Source organism: Filicampus tigris, chromosome 1 (assembly GCF_054856515.1).
Source record: "Filicampus tigris isolate MCC_2025a chromosome 1, RoL_Ftig_1.0, whole genome shotgun sequence".
NCBI classification, from domain to species: domain Eukaryota; kingdom Metazoa; phylum Chordata; class Actinopteri; order Syngnathiformes; family Syngnathidae; genus Filicampus; species Filicampus tigris.
Genome location: NC_141217.1, coordinates 13,097,947 through 13,122,126, shown reverse-complemented (window position 1 = coordinate 13,122,126; position 24,180 = coordinate 13,097,947). Strand labels below are relative to the sequence as shown.

The 24,180-nt window shown below is 40.8% G+C and overlaps 2 protein-coding genes across 4 annotated transcripts; both read left to right on the top strand.

Annotated features, from left to right (window-relative positions):
* The first annotated feature begins 316 nt into the window (after window positions 1-316).
* Window positions 317-7,279, top strand: LOC147152837 (vesicle transport protein SFT2B-like). 2 transcript variants are annotated; one of them, XM_086029976.1, is made up of 9 exons: window positions 318-594; window positions 2,299-2,509; window positions 4,376-4,465; window positions 5,003-5,088; window positions 5,166-5,247; window positions 5,402-5,437; window positions 6,194-6,252; window positions 6,595-6,624; window positions 6,715-7,279. In XM_086029976.1, exons 2-9 carry the CDS (start codon window positions 2,438-2,440, stop codon window positions 6,749-6,751), a joined length of 492 nt encoding a protein of 163 aa, XP_085886102.1. In that variant the 5' UTR covers window positions 318-594; window positions 2,299-2,437; the 3' UTR covers window positions 6,752-7,279. The 2 variants fall into 2 exon arrangements, with proteins under 2 accessions (XP_085886195.1, XP_085886102.1); XM_086030069.1 differs by lacking the exon at window positions 5,402-5,437 and having other exon boundaries at window positions 317-594.
* A 695-nt stretch (window positions 7,280-7,974) lies between these two features.
* LOC147152836 (T-box transcription factor TBX19-like) lies at window positions 7,975-22,493 on the top strand. Of its 2 annotated transcripts, XM_086042872.1 has the most exons (9): window positions 7,975-8,362; window positions 9,206-9,414; window positions 12,922-13,198; window positions 15,528-15,662; window positions 16,350-16,411; window positions 16,511-16,569; window positions 17,576-17,728; window positions 19,590-19,680; window positions 19,742-22,493. In XM_086042872.1, exons 2-9 carry the CDS (start codon window positions 9,206-9,208, stop codon window positions 19,905-19,907), a joined length of 1,152 nt encoding a protein of 383 aa, XP_085898998.1. In that variant the 5' UTR covers window positions 7,975-8,362; the 3' UTR covers window positions 19,908-22,493. The 2 variants fall into 2 exon arrangements, with proteins under 2 accessions (XP_085898998.1, XP_085899007.1); XM_086042881.1 differs by having other exon boundaries at window positions 7,975-9,414; window positions 17,594-17,728.
* Window positions 22,494-24,180: the final 1,687 nt, after the last annotated feature.

Genomic DNA, 24,180 nt, shown 5'->3' with positions numbered 1-24,180 from the left:
TGACGTGTTTAGACTAGTGGAGGCACAGATAAGATATTCTTGTCAATAATTTTTGGCAACTTCTACTTTAAGGAGGAAACAATGGCAGCATGGTGGAGTGTTGGCGATGCGAGTAGCCGAGGTCATTTTGATCGCTCAAAGATTCACTGGTAATTCAAATTTGTCACACATTTGTTTACACTCTCTGGTCCGAAAACAAACTCAACCTAACAACACAATGGCAGACGTATCACTGTGGAGATGTTTGGCCTCAGGGATCCATAAATACGAATATGATGTACACGTGCATGCACACACACACACGCACACCCACCCACGCACTCACCCACGCACACACATAGCAGCACTAATTACACGTCCCCAGGGAGCACAACTGGAGCGAACGCTGCGGCGTCTTTTTGCTCAAGGGTCTTTTTAAGGCGAGGAGGGCAGTGACGTGGACAATCACTGAATAATTCGATTTAGAGCAGAAAAAGGTGAGTTTGTGTCGGCTGGCTGAGCCCACCTGGTCCAAGACGCAAGGCGGACTGTCGTTTCACCTTCCAGAAGCAGTGTCAAAGAACGTCAAGTCAAACCTGACAACTTCAAAATCAGGTCAGAACAGTTTTGATCAAGTGACCTGGAGGAACCCCCAGACACCCCACTACTACTCATGTCTTGTTATTTGGGGTAGATGGGGTCGCCTTGGAGATGTTAGAGAAGTGGGTCAACGTCTTATTTAAACATAAGCTAATTAGCTACTTGGACGGGGGACACATTGGCTGTCTTTGTGCATGTGCGTGTATTCATTGATGCAGTGTTTCACAACCTTAATTGAGCCACGGCAAATATTTTACAGAACATTTTCAGAAAACAAAAATGCCTCAAAACGTGGATAAACGGGTCAATTATGTACCTTCTGCCATCTAGTGGAAGAACATTTAATTATTCTGCCTGTCACTATACTGCACTTGTATGTTGCTGACATACTATAGATAGATGAACAAGCATATCGTACATCATTGGGAGTAAAGAGATAAATTTTGCTTGTGGGAAATTGGGAATCACTGGCATTGATGGACCATGACTGACCTTAACTTAATGAACAATCACAATGGAACAGAACGGACCGGTTCACTTAGTTCAGACAAAAGTACACTGGGCAAACAAACTACCATATCGTTAATGATTAATTAATTTCTTCATCATAGTTGCTTCATGACAGTACAGTAGCCTTTATGTTCCTCATCATAGCGTACAGGTGGATTGTGGGGTGTGCGCACAACACACCAAAAATACTTTGTTGCAAAAACAAAACAAATTGCGCACCGTATTGGAAATTCAGATTTTCAAATGTAAATAGTACAATGAAAAAGGGATTCGTTTGGTTGATCTTTGGTTGATGAGGTACTTAATAAAAGTATGAAGTTTGAGAACCATTCGTACTGTGAAATAATACAGAAGCGTTTGGGGAAATCTCATTCATTGTCATATGACGCCATCTGCTGTCTAAATACATAATAACTTTTTTTTTTTTAAATGTTACATGTATTTTAATCTGTTTTAGGCTATCAGAACTAAATAGTTGATTGTGATTAAAAAAACGTACAAGGCTTAACAACTTGATGATAAGTCAACTTTAACCAAAACAATTTGCAGTGGTGTACAAGCCCAGGGGCCATTGGCGGCCCGCCATCTATTTTTCAGTGGCACACTTCATATACTAAAAATGACATATGAAATGACTGCTCCTAATAATAAAGTCGTTCATATACTGTAGAACTTTTCTGGATATGTAAAGATAAAAATAAACATCTTGTGACTAAAATAATAACACAATTTCGCTTCAAAACACCGTGCTGAATAAAGAGAATTTTAGATGCAAAAATTCAGATTCATCATCATGAATAATCCTTAAGTGTTTTAAGTGGTTATCTTACTACACTTTGCTCTTGTTTTGGTCCTGAATGTGGGGATGGAATTCAGTCGCCGTTCAGTGCAGGGGTAGATCTTGTCTAGTGGGATGCAGTGCCCAGACCATCCCAAAATATTTAAAATACTTTACTATTTGCCTTATTCCTTAAGCTGTTATCTAGCTGGGATAGGCTCCAGCATGCCCGCGACCCTTGTGAGGATAAGTGGTTAGGATAATGGATGGATTTATTTTTACACAAGCAGACGTACTTTTACTGAAGTACAGAATGTGAGTACTGTACTTTGGCCACCTCTGCCAGTAAGGAGAAGGGTCTAATAAACAACAGTGGGAACATATTGTAGAGCAGGAAACAGTGACGCTAGTGGTCATTGGCGATAATGCAGGCGGAAGCTGGCCACCTGTTGGGGACATCGAGGCATACGTTGTCTCACCTCTTCTTATCAACTTGACCACCTAACTCCACCAACTTCTGGAAACTTCCGGACACAGCGTTACTTCTGTCACTAGCAAGAGTGCAACTACATGGATAAACTAAAGAAGGTCCTGAGCGGTGAAGATGAGGAGAATAACACGAACGGGAGCGGAATCCTGGAGGTGATGTCAAGCAGCGCTGCTCTTTTTTTTTAGCTTGTTGTTAGCTTCCAAACGCTAACCACAGTCCAACTCTCAGTACAATGACCAGACGTTACACCTTTTACTTACGTAACAGATGTTGATTTGGTATCATTACGTAGTTTGGTCGTTGGAGGTTTGCATTGCAAACATGCGTTTTACATTAGTTTAATGTTCAACTCGTCTTAACATCTCACCCATTGTCTATTACAGTGTGAACCGAGACATGTTTAACAATAATAAAATCTAGAGGTGGGTAGAGTTGCCCCAAAACTTGTACTCAGGAGTACCGTTGCTTTAGAATAATATGACATAAGTAATATTATTACGGTACTAGAAAAATAATAACCAAGTACTCCGTTAAAAAAAAAAAAAAACACCCCCACAAAAACCCTACTCAAGTGAGAAACTCGTTAACGTATGATTTATAGTTTTTAAATCAGAGCATGGACTTCAAATAGCCCAAAAGGTAAAACAGAAAGGTGCGATTTAAGATATTGGGCAACAATATCACTTTAACTAAACCAAATACAGTGGCAAATTGAGGCAATTTAATTCAGTTGCAAGAAATTGTCTAAAATTAACTGTTGTATGTAAAAGTCACTTGTCATAATGTAACAGCACGATAAATTCACTAATCATGGATTACATTTAAAACTTCAGTGTTTGTTGTTGTTTTGCGGGGGGGAGTTTAAGTGTTGTTCTTGTAGGCTGAAATGTGCAAATTTTTAGGCAGACGTAGAATAGATGACGGCGTATGACATGGGTGTTGTTTATGTAGTCTATTAGGATACAAACTTTTTTTTCAATTTGTAACTTTTGTAACCACGGACTGCTCAGGTATATATTCACAGGAGGTCCTCGGTTTACATCGGAGTTACAACCAACCCTAAAGTAGTTGTATAGTCTGAATTGCAATAAATATGTGTATGAAAAACTTCTCTGTAATAGGCCATAAATATAAAATAATCTAATGTTAAATAGCGTGCGGCCTATTGCACTATGATGAAGTATTATCACGCCGCTGCAAGAATGTGCATCATTGTCTGCTCGTCGTAGCCTCGGAATGTCAAAAATACAGCAAATGCTGTATTTGCTTTGAAATTTGAGACTTAAATTTGAATAATAGTTCAAGGCCAAAACTGTAAAACAATCAAAAGAAAAACATCAAGTAAAGTGGTGAATGGGTGTGCCATCTTTTGTTGCATGGCCACACATTCTTACACCACGCACTTTTTGTAAACTGAAAATGTCAGGATCGTCAAAAACCGACGACCCTGTGTACACGCCTTATCTTTTTCAGGGAAGTTGGAGCCTATCCCTCCTGAACAGGGGTGAGAACCAGAACCCTGTACTCATCACTCATCAAACACACGACTAGAGATAGGCAAACATTCACACACACATGCACCTCTGAGAGGGAATTTAGAATCTTCAAACATTGAATTAACCTAACTTGTTTTTCTGGCTTTGTATTTGTATTTTATATTTTCAAAAAAATTATACAGGGACAGTGCATATTAATTAAACAGTTTCCCGTAAATATGACAGATTATAGCCAATGGCTAATTTGCATCTGTTGTCTCTGTGGCAGGTTGATGTTAGAAGTTTAAAATACAGTACAATTTCAAAGAAGAAAAAAAAAATGGACAGCCATAAATACTTTGAGGTAACAGTGAGAACCACTCAGCCTCTGCAATAGTAAATATTTTTTGAAAATACTGAAAAGGCAGTGGAATGCATATGAGTTTACGCGATTAAATCTTTGGACCTGAGTGTGTGTGTTTGGTTGAAATGATGATGATGATGATGATGATGATGATGATGTCGATGTTGTCATCTGTTCAGAGAGCCAATCAGGCATCGACACTGGCTTGGGGGACAAGGATAAAAGGCTTCCTGTTCTGTTTCATTTTGGGGATTCTCTGTTCCATTCTGGTGAGTGGATGTAGCTGTGATGTTTTGTAGACAGCTTCTATAGGGTAGGGGTGTCCAATCGGTTTCTTCCAAGGGCCACATACAGAACAAAGTTGAGGGTCTGTCAGTGTAGGAAAAGATGTATCAATATCAAATATCAATTATTTTTATTTTTTATAATTGTTTATACGGTATAATATATTAATATAATTGTTTTTAAAAACACATAGGGGATCAAGCAAAAAGGGGATAGTCAGGGCCAGCCGCATCGATTTCAATACCTGCACTTTCATGCTTTCAAAAATAAAAAAATGAAGTACAATGAACATTTTTGCCAGTGCACCTGACAGAGCTGAGGTGCGCCTTACTAGATGATGCATGACTGTTGGAAAACGATTACGCCTTCATTCGTTCAAGTTGATGCCGCAAAAAAAAAAAAAAAAAAAAAAGAACAGACGGCACACAGAAAATAGTTTGGACACCCCTGTTCTAGGGTAATAATAACCCACCCTGTTCAACTGTGCTGCTGTTTTCATGGTAACCGCCTGTTTGTTTCAGGGCACATGTATGCTGTGGTTGCCTGTGTTTGGTCTGGCTGTGTTCGCTGTCATGTACAGTGTAGGAAACCTCTGCGCTTTGTCCAGGTACACACTGTATAGTCACACCACCTCTGGTTTCTTGATACAGCGTACGACGTTGTGTGTCTGTGGTGTGGTTTCAGCACCATGTTCCTGGTAGGACCATGCAGACAATTAAAGAACATGTGTGCTAAAGAAAGAGCACTGGCCACAACCATCATGCTGGTGAGATGAGAATAATTGTGTGATGTCATTGGCTACATGCTGTGTTGAAGATGGAAAGAATGAGGATTTAAAAACTGGGCAAATTCTTTCTGACATGTTCAGAAGGCGACAGGTTGGCGATTAGCTTGGTGATAATCGGCCTGTCTGTCTGCAGGTGTGTCTGGTACTGACCTTGTGTTCAGCTTTCTGGGTGAGAAATTCATCTCATTGTTTGACAGGCATGACATATATTTGCCCTAGTATTACTTTTATTTAACACGTTTATTAGTGAACCACCCACTGGAAGGTTAAGCAATTACTCAAATATTTTTTCCCCTGTCATGGTTAATACATCAATATTTAGAAGCTTGTTAACCAAAATGTTATTTTTTATGCAAAATTGTTATTTTATTGTTATCCATTAATTTCCAAATGTACTGTTTTTGCAAACTACATAAATAAAACACAGACGAAATACTAAAAAAAAAATCTTTCTTGATTAGGATGTGAAATTATAGTCAGAGGCCAGCTTCCGCCTCCATAAAACCTTCTTCTGCCTTCTTTCGCAGAAATTTGGTTGAGCTAGTGGTTTGATGTTTTTTTTTTTTTTTTAACATATTTACGGCTGACAGTTACCCAAAACCAAGCCCCCAAAGCGGCCCCACATGCCCCCCCCACCGAAAAACCCTACACTTTTTTTGGCCATGTGACAGAACATCAAGAATAGGCGAACATATAAAATTTGTAAATACGGAGAAAACGCACGAGGAGGTCTTTGTTAAAATCCAAATTGTGTCATTCATTGGCATTGCACGATTCAATCTATTAAATAACAAGAAATTCAAAAAGCCAGCAGAGAGCCGAAAGGGTTATTTAGAATATGCTGACTGATTATGGCCTGTGGGCCCCACATCGACACCCCTGATGTTGACGGTGCATAATTGTACTGACCTCTGTCTCCCTCTAGTGGACTAACAACGGCCTTGCACTGCTCTTCTGTGTCTTGCAGTTTGTGGCGTTCAGTTGGTAAGCTTCAGTGCATACGGGTGTGGCATATTGGGGAGGGGCAGTGGTGGGTTCATGTTTCTCAAAGTAAGTGAAGAGTTGCCACCAGTTAAGTTGAGTAATAATGACAATAGTAATAATCATCGCCAGCTATTCATTCACTTTGGACAGTGATGGAATACATCTGAGTTTGGACAAATGAAATTGTAAACAAGCCCCTACCGCCCTTGAGTTCCCCCACCCCAGCCCAAGATGCTGGCCACCCCCAATCCTACACTGATGCACACGTCCACACAATAACACACACAAATGGAAATAAGACCGCTTCTTACAATTGAATGAAAATTCTGCTTTTTACTGCAGGTATGGACTGTCTTACATCCCATTTGCCAGGTAATCGACGTGTACGCACATGCACACAGATTCAAGCCGTAAGTCATCCAAAACATAAAAAGTGGAATTTGTTGTCTTTGTGTATTTCAGGGACGGCATCATCAAATTGTGTTCCATCTGTTTCTAAAATGTCAGTGATCATTCAGGATGCTGCAAGTCTTCAGGCTAGGTGTCAGGTGTGGTTTCCATGGGGATAAATTTTGTCTGCATATCCTGTGTTACTTTCCCACCTGTTTTCAGCATCTTTTCAGTCTTTTTTTTTTTTTAATAATTCTTACCCACATTTTTGCTCTTCAAATGTCTTATTTATTATTATTATAGAAATGTTTTTACATTTCACAGCACGTTTTTACATTTCTGATCAGGTGTGTTTCTTGATGATCGGTTACATAATTGTTGATTTATTAAAGAACGTACTATAGATGGTCAAACTGTATTCATTGTATCTTGGTACAAAATTCTGATCTCAGTGTTGTTGCTGCGTACATTGTGAGGGGGCATAATGACTTTGTATAACATACCTGATGCTTTGTGAGGGGTTTCATTCTTATGCTGCTCATTCATCTGTCCAGATATTTCAGAGCAAATCTTCCATTTCATTTTTGTGAATATTTTTATCTGTCTGTTTAAAGTGGAAGTCAACGCAAACATTTTTTTTCAAGAATATGTTCTATGCAATCCCACTAGTTGAAACGGGGCATTCTGATAAATATTGCATTTGTGGAATAAGTGCTAATGCACTCGTTTTTAGCCATCTCTGGGGCCATTTTGTCTTCTGCCGACTGAAAATGACATCACTGCTCACAACGACCAATCACGGCTCAGATTCAGAAAACATGTCAGCGCAAAATGAATCAGAATGCCGTGTTTTAACTAGTGGGCCTGCTGGGAACATATTCTTTAAAAAAAATATGTTTGGGTTGACTCGCGCTTTTAGAACATTTAAAAAATGACCCCAAAAAAATGTCATGATCACAGAATGGTTCAAATGTGAGGTCAATGTGTTACAAGTCCCGCGAAAAACTAAATAAATAAAACGGCAGCATTTCCTTAATGCTGAAATCTTTACTAAAATGCTCAAGTTGGTCAATTTATTCAGTCAAACGTTGGTGTGTGACCTGTCGATGTTTACCTGCCGCCTTAGTTCACGCTGTCTTTATGCCTGACGACAGGCTAAAGCCACTAAATCTCCTCGTTGATTAAATCACACACATGCACATATCAGGTGTCGTACCTTTCCAGATGTTTGACCTCTTGTCAGTTTCACGCTCCCGCTAATGTGTGTGCGATTGCCGTCAATGTTCTCGGCTGACATTTAAACGTTGGTGTGTCCCTGCCGTTAATGCCTGCCTTTAGAAAAGGAAAATGCAAATCTCGTTCTCAGGAGGATGTCGTCTTTTTCATCCTGTTGGACCTTATAGACAAGTGGCAGCGGCGTGGAAGTAGGGCAACAAATTCTCCGTTTTTAACCAAGTAGTCTTTTCTGGACAGAGTTTTCTTCACGTAGCCACACGGATGTGCCCTTCTTAAGTAATCCAATGTAATTGTTGGTGCGTTGTGTCACTTGTGTGTTTGCAGCTTGACTGTTCAGTGAAAAGTGGCGAGGGAGGAGCTTTGTCGGTCGGATTGTATTCCGTCGCTCACTGCTCTCTTTCACATCGCCACTCAAACGCTTGTTAGTGCTCATCTTTTTTTTTTTTTTAAGTCCGTCTCCATTGGGAGTTCTTTCAGCGCTCAGGTAAGTGACTTTTTCAAGCCGTTTAAATGTTGCAGGATTTTTTGAATTATTTTTTTTTCTAAACTACAATTTTGTCTAGTGTGGCCATCATTCACGTACATTTCAGTTTATTTTAGGTTGCTTATGCTGACTATAGACTGTAAATACAGTATTGTATACACACAAGTGGCGCAGATGGGATTTTGGAACTGGGGGAGCACAGGCTACCAAGCTTACGTAAATAATATATACTGTAGTATATACATTACCAGTCAAAGGTTTTGACACACTTTTTCAGGCAAAATCTGCCAAAACTTGATTTGTAGTTTATATAGAGCGTACACACACACAATTCTGATATTCTGAAGGTCAGTTTGAGAGGGAATTGGTGACCCAAACTTCCAAATGAGCCAGGTTCAGCCCACCTCCTGTGAGGCAAAAAGTCAAAATAGCATAGTCAGAATACAGCCGTACATACCTTTATACAGCAACAACATTTTACAGTTAATAAGAAAAACACAAATCAATCCAATCTTAATCTAGTCTGGAATTCTTGCTGTGTGTGTTTTAATGCCGCCTGAAGAGATAGCTTTTGCTTGAAAGAATGTGCATTCCATTATTTAGGTTCTATCACTTTCTGGTGTAAGGTACAGTAGTAAATGTGGCCAGACAGGACAATAAAAAGACACAAAATCTACCGAGTATGAATGGTAAGCCTGACCATTGAAGGCCCCTGTAAAATGTTGTTGGGAAATCCCAAAACGAACAGGGAGCTAATACAAGGACCAAAGATGCGGTTCTACCTTTGGGATGCAGATAAAAGTTTAGTGGCGCTCTTGTGACCTCGTGTGTTTTTGTCTGCAGATGAAAGTGGAGAAGCGACAGGACGATGGCGAAACCTCATCGGCGTGCTGCATATCGCGGCTGCTGACCGCGGTGGAGAGTGAGCTTCAGGCCGGGCAGAAGAAGGGCGACCCCACAGAAAGGGGGCTAAAGGTCACCCTGGAGGACGCCGAGCTGTGGAGGAAGTTCCAGCACGTCACCAACGAGATGGTCATCACCAAGAACGGCCGGTGCGTAGCCGTATAAAATGGCAGCACATTTACATAAGACAAGCTAGTGGAAGAAATGTGCAACTCCCAAAATGCATTTGTTTATTTTAGTACAATTGAAGCTCGAGAGCAGTGATTTTCCAATTACTGTACATGAGTTCGCAGTGAGGAATCATCAGGTGTGCCACGGGAATTTCACTTCATTATGCCAGCAATGTTGTACAGTGACAGCAAGAACCATTACATGCTCTTCCACTAGATGGCAGAAGGGACATCCATCCATCCATTATCTGTACCGCTTCTCCTCACAAGGGTCGCGGGGCGTGCTGGAGCCTATCCCAGCTGTCTTTGGGCAGTAGGCGGGGGACACCCTGAACTGGTTGCCAGCCAATCGCAGGGCACACAGAGACACACATCCGCACTCACAATCACACCTAGGGGCAATTTAGAGTGTCCAATCACCTTACCATGCATGTTTTTGGAATGTGGGAGGAAACCGGAGTGCCCGGAGAAAACCCACGCAGGCACGGGGAGAACATGCAAACTCCACACAGGGAGGCCGGAGCCGGGATCGAACCCACGACCTCTGAACTGTGAGGCGGACGTGCTAACCAGTCGACCACCGTGCCGCCGCAGAAGGGACAATGACTGTAAAAACTGTCACTGTAAAAAACACAACTTGTATTCTTTGAGGCCAAAACAGTCATTTAAGTTGGAAGAACTTTAAAATATAACTTAATGACATTTATGGCAACATATTAGCACAACAAAACAAGCAAGATGTTTGCACCAAAACAATTTGCTGTATTATTTTGAGTTGGGAAAGCAAATACAACAACAGTTCTGTAAACTCATTTCTTTGTTATAAACTGCGTAAAAGACAATTTTCACAACACCAAAATGTAATTTATTTCATTGAATTGCCCAGCCTATAATTTTACCAAAGTTTGTTGCCTTGAAATTTTTAGTTGACGCAACTTTTTGTTGTTGTTTCCATATAAGATTAATTTGTTCTTTGACCACGCGTATCTCAAATCATCTTTTGAATGAGCAAAACCCGCATCACAGTTTGTGAGTCAAAATTCACATTTTGCGCCTTCAACAAACACATAGAAATGCAAAACTGCAAATGGGTGTTTATTCGGCAAAACGCAGAGCGGCCAAATGTTATGGGAATTACTGAACGCTAGCTTTTTACACCCGTTTTTTTTTTTTTTTTTTTTTTTTTTTTTAAATCATCAACTGGCCGTCATTCCCGAGGATTTTAGTTTTCCCTCCGCTCCCTCCGTGCGGGGTTCAGGAGGCGGGGAATGCAGCAGCCCCGGTGGGTTCCTCATAACCGTTCGGAAAAAGAGCACCCACTCATATGTCTTTGTGCCGAACTGAAGCATATTACTGCGATGTAAGTGTTGATGGTTAAATCGTTGTGCAATACACATTAGTTTTCGCGGCTACTAGCTGCCTTCTTCCTCAATGCACGACCTGCTAATCACACTTTGGGTAATAATATAAAGTATTTCCCAGACGCTGGAACGAAAGTCGTTTTCTTGGCACTTTCTGAGAACTAGCCAATGGCCTACTTGAGTCAGGTCTTTCAAAGCTTTTTTCTGAATTTTTTTTTTTTTTTTTTTTAGTAATTAGTAAGTTATTTTCTGTACTTTGTTTGTACATGTCTTTATTTCTTTTGTTTTTAACTGCTTTTAAATTTTGTAATTTTAATTATATAAAACACATTGAGATTTGTGTATGATATGTGCTATATACCGGTAAATAAGGCTGCCGTGCCTTGCCTTGAACACCACTAGGGGTCTACTGTATCTCTGCACATGCCCGCAGCGGTGTCTAAATTGAATTTCCCCTAGAGTGGGGGTGTCAAACTCATTTTTTTATCAGGGGCCACATTAGGGCTGCTCGATTATGGAAAAAAAAAATATGAATCATGATTATTTTGGTAATAATTGAAATCACGATTATTCAAACTATTATTTATTTTTCGCTACAGAACAAGAACAGGTTTAAACATGTAAAAAATATTAAGACAAAATTCTTTGAAACACTATAATAATTTAAATTCGTTTTGGACCCAACAACATTTATTAAATTAATTATTATTTTTTTAATTTAAAGTGCAAATGTATAAATTAAAGTATGGTTTCCTTGTATAAACAAGCGAGTTAACTTGCTATGCACTTATAAACTGCCAAAGTAGTAACCTGCTAGGAGTAAAACGCCAATTTTGACAGATTAACAGACAAGCTATTCATCTCTACATTTAGACCTTTGTCCGGAGACTTTTTTTTAATGTTTTTAAAGTAATATTTGCACATAGTAAACAAAGATAAAGTAATTTGCTTCTGATAAATTATAAATTTACTGTGCTCATTGGGTCAAACTAATTTAAATGTTGACTGTTACATACTAGTACGTAATCTATACAATACTTCTAAGTTACAGTTAGGCCATATATAAACTGTATTACAATATAATGACCAATAATATGTTTACAAATTGCATTTGATGCAATTTGGAACAAAATGAACACAAAAAATGTCACTTCATATTATAAACTACACAAGAAATTTACCATAAGTCACAGTAATAATGTTTAGCATGGTTTCTATTTTTGTGCTAGTAAAAGTAGTGTATATTTGCATAAGATATGTTATTTAAAATAAATCCCTCGTGCCGATTGCGAAGTGGGGTCTGTGCCCTAAACATTTGTAAGCCTTGTCCGGGCAATAGATTCTGTTGTCTTTTTGTTTCTCTCCGATGTTGATGGGTGGGGATTGCTGTGTAGTGTTTCAACGACTGAGATTTGCGTTGCCGACGACGCCAAATCTAACTCGATGTTTTCTCTCTTTGGTGTATCATAACATCATCGTAAACCAAACGATGGTTGAATAGAATCGTTGCGTTGCCGGTGGATGCAGAGACAACTTACGTCAAAATATGTCTTTGCTCGCCGTCTTCACTACTGGTGAACTTTGGAATGCACATGTTCAACGGTTGAATATTTGAGTACGTTTTGCACAACTAACAATGAGATGAACAACTATGGACTAATCCATTTCCTGCTTCAATTTCAATTGCTATTTCAAACAGTCGCCTTGATTTTGCTGTTCGTATATTGCACATGAAACTACGATGACCACTAACAATTGATTAACAGAATGAGGCTTTAAACAGGAAGTGGTCAAACAGCTTAGAGTATCACAGACCGATCAGCAGCTTGTAACAGAGATGCAGAGGCGGAGACACAGAAAGGCAAAGAAGTGGACATCTTTGGAAATTTACGTGGATTAAAACACCTGCTGCAAATTTTGCGTTGGGCCCCTTCTAGAGAACAGCAAGTTATGCAAAATTACTGAAACATCCGACAATTAGGTTTGTGCATTTTAGGTTCATCAAACACACACACAACCAACTTTTTCATAGTAGTTTGTTTGGTCTACATTATGAGCAGCATTCACAAAGACCAAACTGTTCTCCTATTTTCTCAGCAGAATGTTTGTCATGTGCTTGTCCTAGACGCATGTTTCCTGTCCTGAAGGTCAGCGTGTCAGGTCTGGACCCGAATTCCATGTATTCCTTCCTCCTTGACTTCATCCCGGCCGACAGCTGCCGCTGGAAGTTTGTCAACGGCGAGTGGCTGGCGGCGGGCCAGGCAGAGCGACGCAGCGAGGACCGGGGCCATGATGGCATCTACATTCACCCGGACTCACCCAACTTTGGAGCTCATTGGATGAAGGCAGCGGTGACCTTTACCAAGGTCAAACTAACCAACAAACACAAGGCAGGAGGACAGGTATCTAAGTATAGCGGAGATGCTCAAAGATGCACTTCATGTGTTTGCCATTACCATTGCCATTGCTACTGTGACCTTACGGTTGTTGACGATTCCTCTTAAAGGGAGGGTGGGGCCGGGATGGCCACGTTTTCACTAACAAGTTCATTTTATATATTTTTTTAATCAGGAAAATGGAAATAGTTGTCATCTTCTATTTTATCAATACATTTGGGAGAAATTAGGAAATAAGTGACTCCGTGAATAATGCCCCTTGATAATGAGGTCAATGGCCGCGCCCCCTACCGTTCTATCCTTGTTCGGCCGGAGTCACGCGAGGAATCGATTCCAAACTCTCCATTGGAAATCATTGTACTTTCATTTCTTCTAACGTCCAAAAACGGCCATCAATTGGCACCAGAATTTATGTGGACATCCCTACTAATGCCCACTTCAACATATCAAAAGGATTAACCTCTCCGTGGCTGATTTATATGAGAATGAGGAAAGGTGGAAGTGAGCAGAGCTACATAGCTTTATGTTGGGACGATCACAAAAAAAACACTGCTTCATTGCCGATCACGGTTAGGACAGGCGAGGCATTTAACACCAGTCGGGATAACTACAGAGACTGAAGAGGGAATGAGTAGACGAGCACATTTATGTGGGTGAGGAATGGCCCCAGTTTTTCGACCGAAAACACGCCGTCCAATTTGGAACGTAACAGCCGAAATGGTGCGCTCCAATGCGGCCACACTCGGTTGTGGAGTCGGATGCGCACGTTCAAGACATTCCTGGTGTTCGATGAGGTCTTGGGACGCAACCCCCGCAACATGAAGACACAGGCTCAGGATCACCTCCACACGCTGCGCGGACAGTAAGGAGCTAATGTTGTTGTGCTAACGCCTTTTGTTTGAATGGCCTGAAGCTAGTTGTTGCTATTAGCTGTACCGTTATTCCACTGTTAGTCGCGGAGGGAGATAAAGATCCATTCTTGCCTGATTGCTTGCCTGCTGATCGCTCCCAGTCGCCGTCTGCCTCCCGAGAGTTGACACGAGTTTAGCGTCGCTAAATGTCCGAAATATAAATGTCCGGGGTTCGTGTGCGCATTCAAGCTCTTGTCCGCTTCATCTTGTGAAATTGGAGGAGCAATCGCCACGGTATTTTTGATTTTGTGGAGGCGATCATGATGAGATCATATTTTATGTCAATAAATCCAAACTATTGTGCAGAACACTTTTATACTTTCTTAGGTTGAAGTGGACAAGAGTAGCAATGTGCATTTGCATTTTGGTGGCGATCGGTCGGCGTTTTAGACAACAGAACTGACAAAGCGAGCAATATTACCAAGCTTGCCTCCCTCCCATGACGTAGACCGCTGAGACCGAAAACATAACATAAACCACGCCCCAAAAGGGGGTGGGGCAATTTGTCGTAAATCGAATCATAAAAAAAGTCCTTAAATCACGACAGAGTCTTTTGGGGGGTTCACTTAAGTACTGATGTCATTTTTACATGCAAACCTATTATATAAGTGCCAATGTTAAGCTCACCCAAGTGTCCCTTTAATTCACTGAGCCATGTTTTTCCTCTTTCTTGCATTTAGTCATTTTAACCATTATTCACAGTATGAGCATCTCAAACATTTCAAAGGATGGATAAAATTACAGGATATTCATTTTATTTTTGTTTGCTCTTTGTAGCTTGATGTTGTGCTGGAGTGGGAGAAAGTATGGCACTTAATAATCCACTTCACTGGCTCTTCTCACACACTTCACCTGCGTGCCCCCTCGTAACCACGGGAACGCCATAAACACATTTTAATTGGTTGGCTGCTGTTTAATGCACTTCCTGTGTAAAGGTTCTCAGTCATCACTCGGAAGCCGCGCACACACACAGGGCAGTAATGCAGTGTTGAAGCTGGGCCGTAATTGAATAATTGCTCATCTTATTTGTGCATTATGGTAATTAGGGTTTTTACTGGGGATTTCATTCACCCATCATGTCTGAGAGAGATGAGAGTGAAGGTGAACTAAATTCAAAGAGCAGCACTCATCTAGCTATCATGGGGGCCCTGGCACACACAACGCACGCACACACACACGCATGCACGCACGCAGGCACACGCTCACACTGCAACAAAAACAAGGTCACATATGAAGCCAGCCTCTCAAAAAGAAAATTGTTCTTTTGTGTTGTCAAGATAGTTAATTGGACCTTTTTGGCCATTGCATTTGGGGCTTATTCAAGGAAAAGTGTTTTGACGAAAAAAACCCCAAAAAACAACACTGATGGCTTGAGTCTGTGCATACATGGTGAACAAACCCGTGTGTTTTTGTTTGTCTTCCAGACCATGTTAAAATCGCTTCATAAGTACGAGCCACATCTGTACATTGTGTGCGTGGGCTCGGAGCATCGTCTAGTTTCCGACGTGTCCTTCAAAGAGACTCAGTTCATGGCAGTCACCGCCTACCAGAATGACGAGGTACATTATGTTGCTGGCGTGATACGTCATCATGAACCTGAAAACCTCTTCAAAGTCACCTTAAAAGGGACATACACTGGAAAAATGATGGTTGAATTTACTCAATTCTATTTTGTCAAGTGGTTGCTCAAAATAAAATCACATGTATCCAGATTGATTTTTAAAGTAGACGTACAGTCTGCTTAAAAAATCCATCTCGATTCAGATGATTTTATTTTGTGCAACCACTTGACGAAATCAAATTGAGTAAATGATACACAGCATTTTTTTCAGTCTACCTGTACTATAACGAAATTGACATTTTGGTTATGAGCAGTGTTGTGTTTGCGCCCAAAACACCTTTTTGAGATATGGCTGAAAAGATCAATCTTGGTTCCTTCGGACCATAACAAAATCTCACAAACAAAATTTTTATCTTGGTCTCATTTTTTATATCAAAAACCTGGTAGTTGAGCGGTTTGTAGACTTTTTATATCCACTGTGGACAATTCGTGACGTGGAGGGGATGTTGTATATTTGTGTTGAATGATGCATCTGCTGTAAGCACCACATAGCCAGTTCCACATCTACTTAATAGTGTAAATCAGCATGAGGGAAAATACACACGTGACCTTCAAAATGCTCAGTCTGTCACTAATAACACATCAGAAGTTGTAACCAGAGACACCGAATTTGTGTTCGATACAGATCACAGCTCTGAAGATCAAACATAATCCTTTCGCCAAAGCGTTTCTGGACACCAAACACAGGTGAGCGTGAACAAAGAAGTTGTCCTGTGTTATCATCTTTATAATCTTTATCGTGTTCTATGTTTTACAAAAGTTGTTTTGTCAATCTGCTGAATCCAGGAACCCAGCTGTGCGGGGCTTGGCAGAGCCAATGGAGGGTCTCGTTGGAATACCACCGTGTGAGTTGCTAATTGCAGTATGAATTTGTGCACAAATCCCATTTGCGTTCAATTGTGTCCTATCAAATTCTCAGCCTTTTACTTAGGGTTGTAACAAAAAAAAACAGTTTGAAACCCCCAATTTTTTTTTTTTTTATCTAAAAAGATGCCAGTATATCGAATCAAATCGGTGCAATTTGAAATATATTGAGATATGTATCGAATCGTCTTTCATCTGAAAGGAATATCTTTGAAGGTAATGGCACATTTACTGCACTGACAAGTTCATGCAAATGTATGTAAAATGAGATTTTAAAAAGACATTGCATTCTACCATCTCGACCTGAGATGTACCATATCGAATCAAATCGTAATCGAGTTGAACCGAATCGTTCCACTTTTAGAGTGAACCATCCTTGAATCGTTTCTTACCCCATGTATCGAAAACCGCATCAAATTGACTTTCCTGGAGAGATGCTCAACCCTAGTACTGTATTGCTACTTTTGCATTCGATTGTATTCCAGTCTGGTCACTTGATGTATTTCTGTGACTTGATATTAGCCACACAGAAAGATAGACTGGCCTGTCACAGCACAGCGCAGCACTGTTGATGTGATGTAACCCAACTCAAAAAGAACAGGGGCCGCTGCTTTCTTTCACAAATGGCGCCCGTGTGGGGTTGACGGCTGTATTATTACATCAGCAGGAAGAAAATGCCAAGGACAAACTTTGGTGCGCTCTACAAATGTATTCCTGAGAATGTCAACAACACTGCCTCCACCGTCGGTCGACCCCTCCCCCAAAAAACGGGCATCGTCACTGACGCATGCAGTTAGCGACAATTACAGTGACGGATGAAAACCCACTTCCGCCATTCGTCAGTCCGTCAATTTTTAACAGGTGTCCTTTGTCAGTCGTCAGCAAAATGGGCGTCCGTCAGTGATGGACTGACGGACCAGTCCGTCTGTCTGACGGAACGGCCACCTCTGCCAAAGGTGAAATGTGTCTTGTGCCATAACGCATCAGGTTGGTCTCCGTTTTCAGCGGGTGGAGATGGGGCTTTTTCTTATGGCGGCAGCCTTTCGCTTCCATCCCATCATCAATACGGATACAGGCACCATGGTTATGCCGGGCGATACTCTCCCTATCACTACCTGGCACACCACTCGCACCCCTCAGGTAACAACAACAATACAGCGGTGCCTTGTGATATACGAGTTCAATTCGTGTCGTGACCACGTTTGCAAGTCAAAACAGTGTCTCTAATCATCTTCCCCCATTGAAAGAAATAGAAATGGCATTAATCTGTTGTTCCAGCTTCACCCCAGCGCCCCCCCCCCCAAAAAAAATTTGAATAAGGATTTAAATAAGCACTCCATTATGTTGTACTTTTTAAAAACATGGAGTAACAACACAATTATATAGTACGTAAAAAAATTAACAGTTTATGTATCACGATTTAATGCTGCAATTCAATTAATTGTGCTGCTTCTTCTCAACTCAACTTTATTCATACACCACTTTAAAAACAACTACGGCTGCATAAAGTACAAAGTGGTGTACGTAAAGTGAAAATCAGACATAAAAATAAAGACAGTGAAAACAAATGAATCAATAACCTAAACAACACAAAGACAATAAAACACTAAAGCAATGCCAGGTGTCATGCTGAAAAAGGGGTGTGTCGTATCTACCTGTATCTGTAGTGATAATGCATGTAATGAATAATATTAATAATGTTATGATTGCCATTGCACAACAGTTGACATATCAATGGAAAACTGAGATCATTCTCTTTTTTACTATGACAAAACCTAATTTCTGAAATATTGGCCACTGTGACTCATTTTGCTCTCCTGTACATTTGTGTTGTAAAACTGCAGCATTCAGTGCTAACCGTTAGTGTGTCAATGGTGTTTTACATTGCTTGTTAGCTTTAAGCTAAGTGGACTCTCTTACGGCAAAGCTGTTTGTTTTAAATACACGTGTAATTCTCTTTGGTTTATGTTAAGTATGACAGTAAACAAACTGGGAGTGGTAATAAATAGTTTGAAGCCTCTTTTTGGAAGAACTGTTCAATATATGCCAAACTGAGTTGAACTGAGTTCAAGGCTACCACACAACACAAGTTCAAGCAAAAAAAAACAAAACAATTGTCCGATTGTATCTTGAAAAACGTCGTGGTCACTCATACCTCAAGGCACCACTGTACATCTTTAATAGACTTTGTATGACTTGACTTATGATTTACTTCACCCAAGTAATGACTTGAAATGTAGTAGGTACTCCACTTGACTTGCTTGATTTTTGCCACAGTAACTTGCTTGGCACTTTACAGTTAAAGGCCCTGATAGACCAAACCGAGGTCGGAGGTCGTGAAGCGTCGTGGCGTCTTTTAGCGCCGTCTGTTTGGTGTAGTGGCCACCGTCGTAGTGTCGTAGCCCGTCTGTAAGCGTCTTGGGGGCGGTTACGTTTGTTGAATCGGCATCGCCAGTCGTGACATTTGCTCACTCTGATTGGCTGTTAGCTAGCAAATCAGCGCTCGGAGCACCAACGGGAAGTGACAAAGGCGGAAAATCAGTGACCGCGCCTCCGCTGCCTTAATCTTCTTACAAGTACAAGAGCGAGGGTTGACAATGTAAGTATTTGACAATACCGTGTCAAGAAGGTGATGGTTTACTTCGCGTGGGAGTTCATCGTGAGCGAAGAATAGAGCTGAATGCATTGTTTACCTTTTTATAATCCGCACCCGGCCAACAGCTTTGGAGTTTTCTAACCATGAGAAATGGTGACTACCGCCACCGATGGTATGGAAGGGTATTACATCTCATGCATGCGCAGAAGGTACTTTAATGGTCAGCGTCGCTGTCTGTCGTTGCGGTGTGTTCCTCCAGCGTGACGTGCCGACAGCCGGCCGGACGCCACAGGGGGTAAGCGTCTGTCACTGTTGGCCAGCGTCTCTTTGGTCTATCAGGGCCTTAAGACTCGAGACTTCCTTGAGACTTGCACATAAGTGACTTCCTCCCACCTGTGTGTCAAGGTGGTCAGGCGTTATCAGACGATTGGAGCTCCACCTCTTCCCATCCCCCAACCAACAACATGCCTCCAACAATGGCCTCTCACAGCTACAGGTGAGGCCCCTCGCGCCATTTCAGATCACAATTTCATATCATATCACTTTTGTGTGTTCAGCCAGCATCCTTGTCTGTGGACGACTGGCTGCAGTGAGGTGAGTCCCTGCCCTTCGCCATGTGCCGTTCTCCAAGGACCAATCAGCAGCGAGTACCTCATGCAACCTCACAGTACTACTCGAGCTGGTGGACCATGGTGGGCTCCTGGCCCCGCCCAATCTCTCTAAGAAGGCACATGATTGGTTGAACAAAATTCACCTTGTACCATTGGATATTTATTATTTATTGAGCTGCTTAAAAGGGAAGTTTACCCAAACATATTTTTTTCAAGACTATATTCTATGCAAGCCCCACTAGTTGAAACAAGGCATTCTGATAAGTATTGCGTTTGTGGAATAAGAGTTAAAGGGACACTTGGGTGAGCTTAACATTGGCACTTACATAAAAGCTTTGTATGTAAAAATGACATTCGTATTAAAGTGCCCCCCACAAAAGAATCTGTCGTGATTTAAGGACTTTTTTGTGATTCGATTTACGACAAATTGCCCTGCCCCCGTTTGGGGCGTGGCTTATGTTATGTTTTCGGTCTCAGCGGTCTACGTCACGGGAGGCAGCCAAGCGTGGTAATATTGCTCACTTTGTCAGTTCTGTTGTCTAAAACGGCGACCGATCGCCACCAAAATGCAAATGCACATTACTACTCTTGTCCACTTCAACCTGTGAAAGGTTAAAAGTGTTCTGCACAATTGTTTGGATTTATTAACATAAAATGTGATGTCATCATGATCACCTCCACAAAATCAAAAATACCGTGGTGATCGCTTCTCCACTTACACAGGCTGAAGCGGACAAGAGCATGAGTGCGCACACGAACCTCGACTGGTTATATTTCTGACATTTAGCGAGGCTGAACTCGTGTCAACTCTCAGGAGGCAGACGGCGACTGGCAGTGGGCAAGCAATCAGGCAAGCATGGATCTTTATCCACGGCTGAGCCGTGATTGGTCGTTACCTGAGCCCTGAGCAGTTGTGATGTCATTTTCAGTCGACAGAAGACAAAACGGCCGCCCCCTGAGATGGCTAAAACGGGGTGGATTTTGCTGCTTAACTCATATTGCGTAAACGCAATATTAATCAGAATGCTGTGTTTCAACTAGTGGGCCTGGTGGGAACATATTCTTGAAAAAAAATATGTTTGATTTCGTCTTTAACTTTATTTATCATTAACCAGCCCCATTCTTTATAGACAAATCATGCTCATCTTGAAATTCCAACTACATAAAGGGGAAAAGAAATTCTGTATCCAATCCAAATAGTTGTGTGTCTAGAGTCCCGACCAAGTAAATCTTGAGTAATCTGCCTTTTTCTGAAAAATGTCTGGCGTGAGCCTTTTTGCACTCAGTCCTGTTGTCAAACAGTGGGAACACAGTTAGCACCCCCACACCCTGTTTCGCAGCAAAAGACAGCTAGGCGGCAAGGCTGGACAGTTCCAATGCGAAACAAACTTTATGACACAACTGCCAAGGCACAAAGCATCATTTCAAAGCCATAAGGTAAGAAGAGCTGCATTTTTAGGCAAGACAAGGCAGTTTTATCCATATAGCACATTTCATACACAAGGCCACTCAATGTGCTTCACACAAGCAAAGACACAACACCTACAAGCATTTACAAACACAACAGTTAACAACATTCAAAAACAAAGCAGAGAACACAAAAGTGGCTAGTAAAAATGACTAGAGAACATATTTGCTTAAGCCAATAGTGTTACCAGCATTAGCTTGTGACAATTATGTCATATTTCTGTTCGGCTCAGTTATTGACATGTTATTTGTGTTTGGTGATGTCATTGCCACATTAATTGACAAGTGTGATTCGGTGGCTCTGTAATGAAAGTATAGCCTAAAGAGAAAACCAAGCTGAACCAAACCAAACTTAAAGGCAAATATTTTCACTTGTGGAGGCGGCACTTCATCACCAATACGCAAAAATGGGAAGAAAACTAAAGTTTGAATACTTGGTTGCTAAATTTGACACTCAATGGGTGAGCAGGAGCTGCAGGGACCCAATTTTTTGGATGCAACAAATAAAGTCCATTTAGGCTATAATATGTCTGCTTTTACACATATAGTGTTGGTGTTGCACCTGGAAGCTTGAAATCAGGGGTCGGCACAGTATGGTCCATTCTTGTCAGTAATAATTTGGCTCTCTGAGCATTTGCATTTCCAAGAGTCTTGTAACAATTGTTGCATTCATTTATTTATTTCATAACTTTTTTGTATGCATTTCATTAAATAAGTGTTTAATCATGAAAATGAGAATTATTTATTTAAATAAATCTGTATGTTTGACAAACATTTTAACAACATTGTTTTTACCGATCTGCCGCCCATCTGTACGATTAAAAAAAAAAATGAAATGAGGCTTTTGTGTGCAAAGGTTTGCCCAGGCCTGCTCTAAATCAGTTTATCAAGTGTAATACTTTGATTGTGATGTTAGTCTTGTTTGTTGAAACTAGCTTAGCTGCTGTACAGCCATTTCCCACGTCCCTGTGTAATAAAATATAATAAATAAAATTCAACTACCCTTATGTTTTGTGTTCAGCTGTCGGTATAAGCTTTTACTTTATACATGTAACAGGGCCAGCAAAAACAAACTTGGAAGTACTTATTGTACTATACACAAAATCTCACGTGTCCATGTGGAGGTATGCACCTTTACAGCTGGAGAAACTTTTTGTTGTTGTCATTCACAAGTTCGAGTATTTTGATGCATTTCTGTGCCCTATGATTTGTGTAGGGGCATGTATCGCCATGTTTGATGGGAGGAGTTTGATTAGTGCTGTTGACGTCAGGTACTGGTATGTTGTGTTCGTGTGTTCAATCTATGTCCCCCCCCCCCCCCCCCTTTTCTGTTTATGTCAGTGGGCAGGGGTTGTATTGTCACATTTGACGGGAGGATTTTGATTTGTGCTATGTGTTGTTGTCATGTTTGTGTTTGAGATGATTAAACGCACTACTGCTTTGTCGTCGCTATGAAACACAACACCGCCGAACACGACCTTGAACATAAAATAGTTTATAATAATGAAAGAAGATGAAGAGTGTAAGGTCTTAAGAGGAAGTAACACCAGCAAAGACAGACCTAGGAGTATTCATTGTTCAAATGTGACTTCCACTGTGCAATATTTCTAATTTTGGAAACTTTTTAAAAAAAATTTCACTTTAATGTGATGTCTGTAACGCGGAAACATGATTAATGTAAAAATAGGAAAATGAAAAAAAAATGGAGATAAGTGTTTTTCATATGAAAGCGACATCTCCAATTTTGGAAACTTTTTAAATTTTCACTTTAATGCGATGTCTGTAACGCGGAAGCATGATTCATGTAAAAACAGGGATATGAAAAAAAAATGGAGATGAGTGTTTTTCACATGACAGAGACGATATGTATATGCATAGTTCGCTGCTGTCAGGCCGAAACCTCTTATGTGCCAATTTGGTCGATTTCAGATTTTTCATTCACAAATAAAACTAATGGTTGGTGTGGAAAATTTCAGCTGTTCACTTACTTGTGTGTTATGTAAGCTCAATTATTAGTTCACAAACCACAACCATTTTCCAATGCGTGTTCGTTTAATCTTTCAAGTAGCATCCAATATAAATCAAATCTCACACAAGTTGAGTGAATTTGCTCGTCCATTTCTTTCAATATCTGAAATTCAGGAATCAGACAAGGTAAAATCTATGGGGTTCCATTTTATGGGGTTCCATTTGTGCCAAAAATGTTATGTGTCAATGATACGTGTCTATGTATGTGTAGCTGATAGTGTCTATACGTCTATGTAAAGTGTCGACGTTAGGCGCCGATGAGAAATGTCGTCAGTGTTTAATAAAATTAATAGATAAATGCGGTCCTGTTCGCTCAGTCCCACCACCGTTGCGTAACGCCGCTTTGTTTAACAGCTGGGATCAACTTTTTCGTGTGTCTTATTTTCAGCCTGTATAAATTTCTTTTTCTTTTTTTCCTGGTAACCTGCTGGGGCTGTGCCTTCCGTAGGCCTTTTCGGGAGAGTGTTTGGTCCGTTTAGCAACGTACAGAAAATAAATCTGGCTTAATAATAAAAACGAAGGTCTTCGCCTTCACATAATAATAATAATAATAATAATAATAATAATAATAATAATAATAATAATAATAATAATAATAATAATGTAGTGGTACACACGCCTGAGTTGTGTGCGGCCAGCGTGGAATCGATTCCCGCTCAGTGATGGTGTCTGTGTGTACCCTGCGACTGGCTGGCGACCAGTTCGGGGTGTAGTCTGCATTCGCCCGTTGACGGCTGGGATAGGGTCCAGCACCTCCCCGCGACCCTGGATAGGATAAGCGGTTTGGAAGATGATGATGATGATGATAATAATCATTTGTTTTCCTGACCTTCACGGCCGCATTGAGTTCAATGCCTTTGGCATTACTGACATCTAGGTGGAGAAACAGC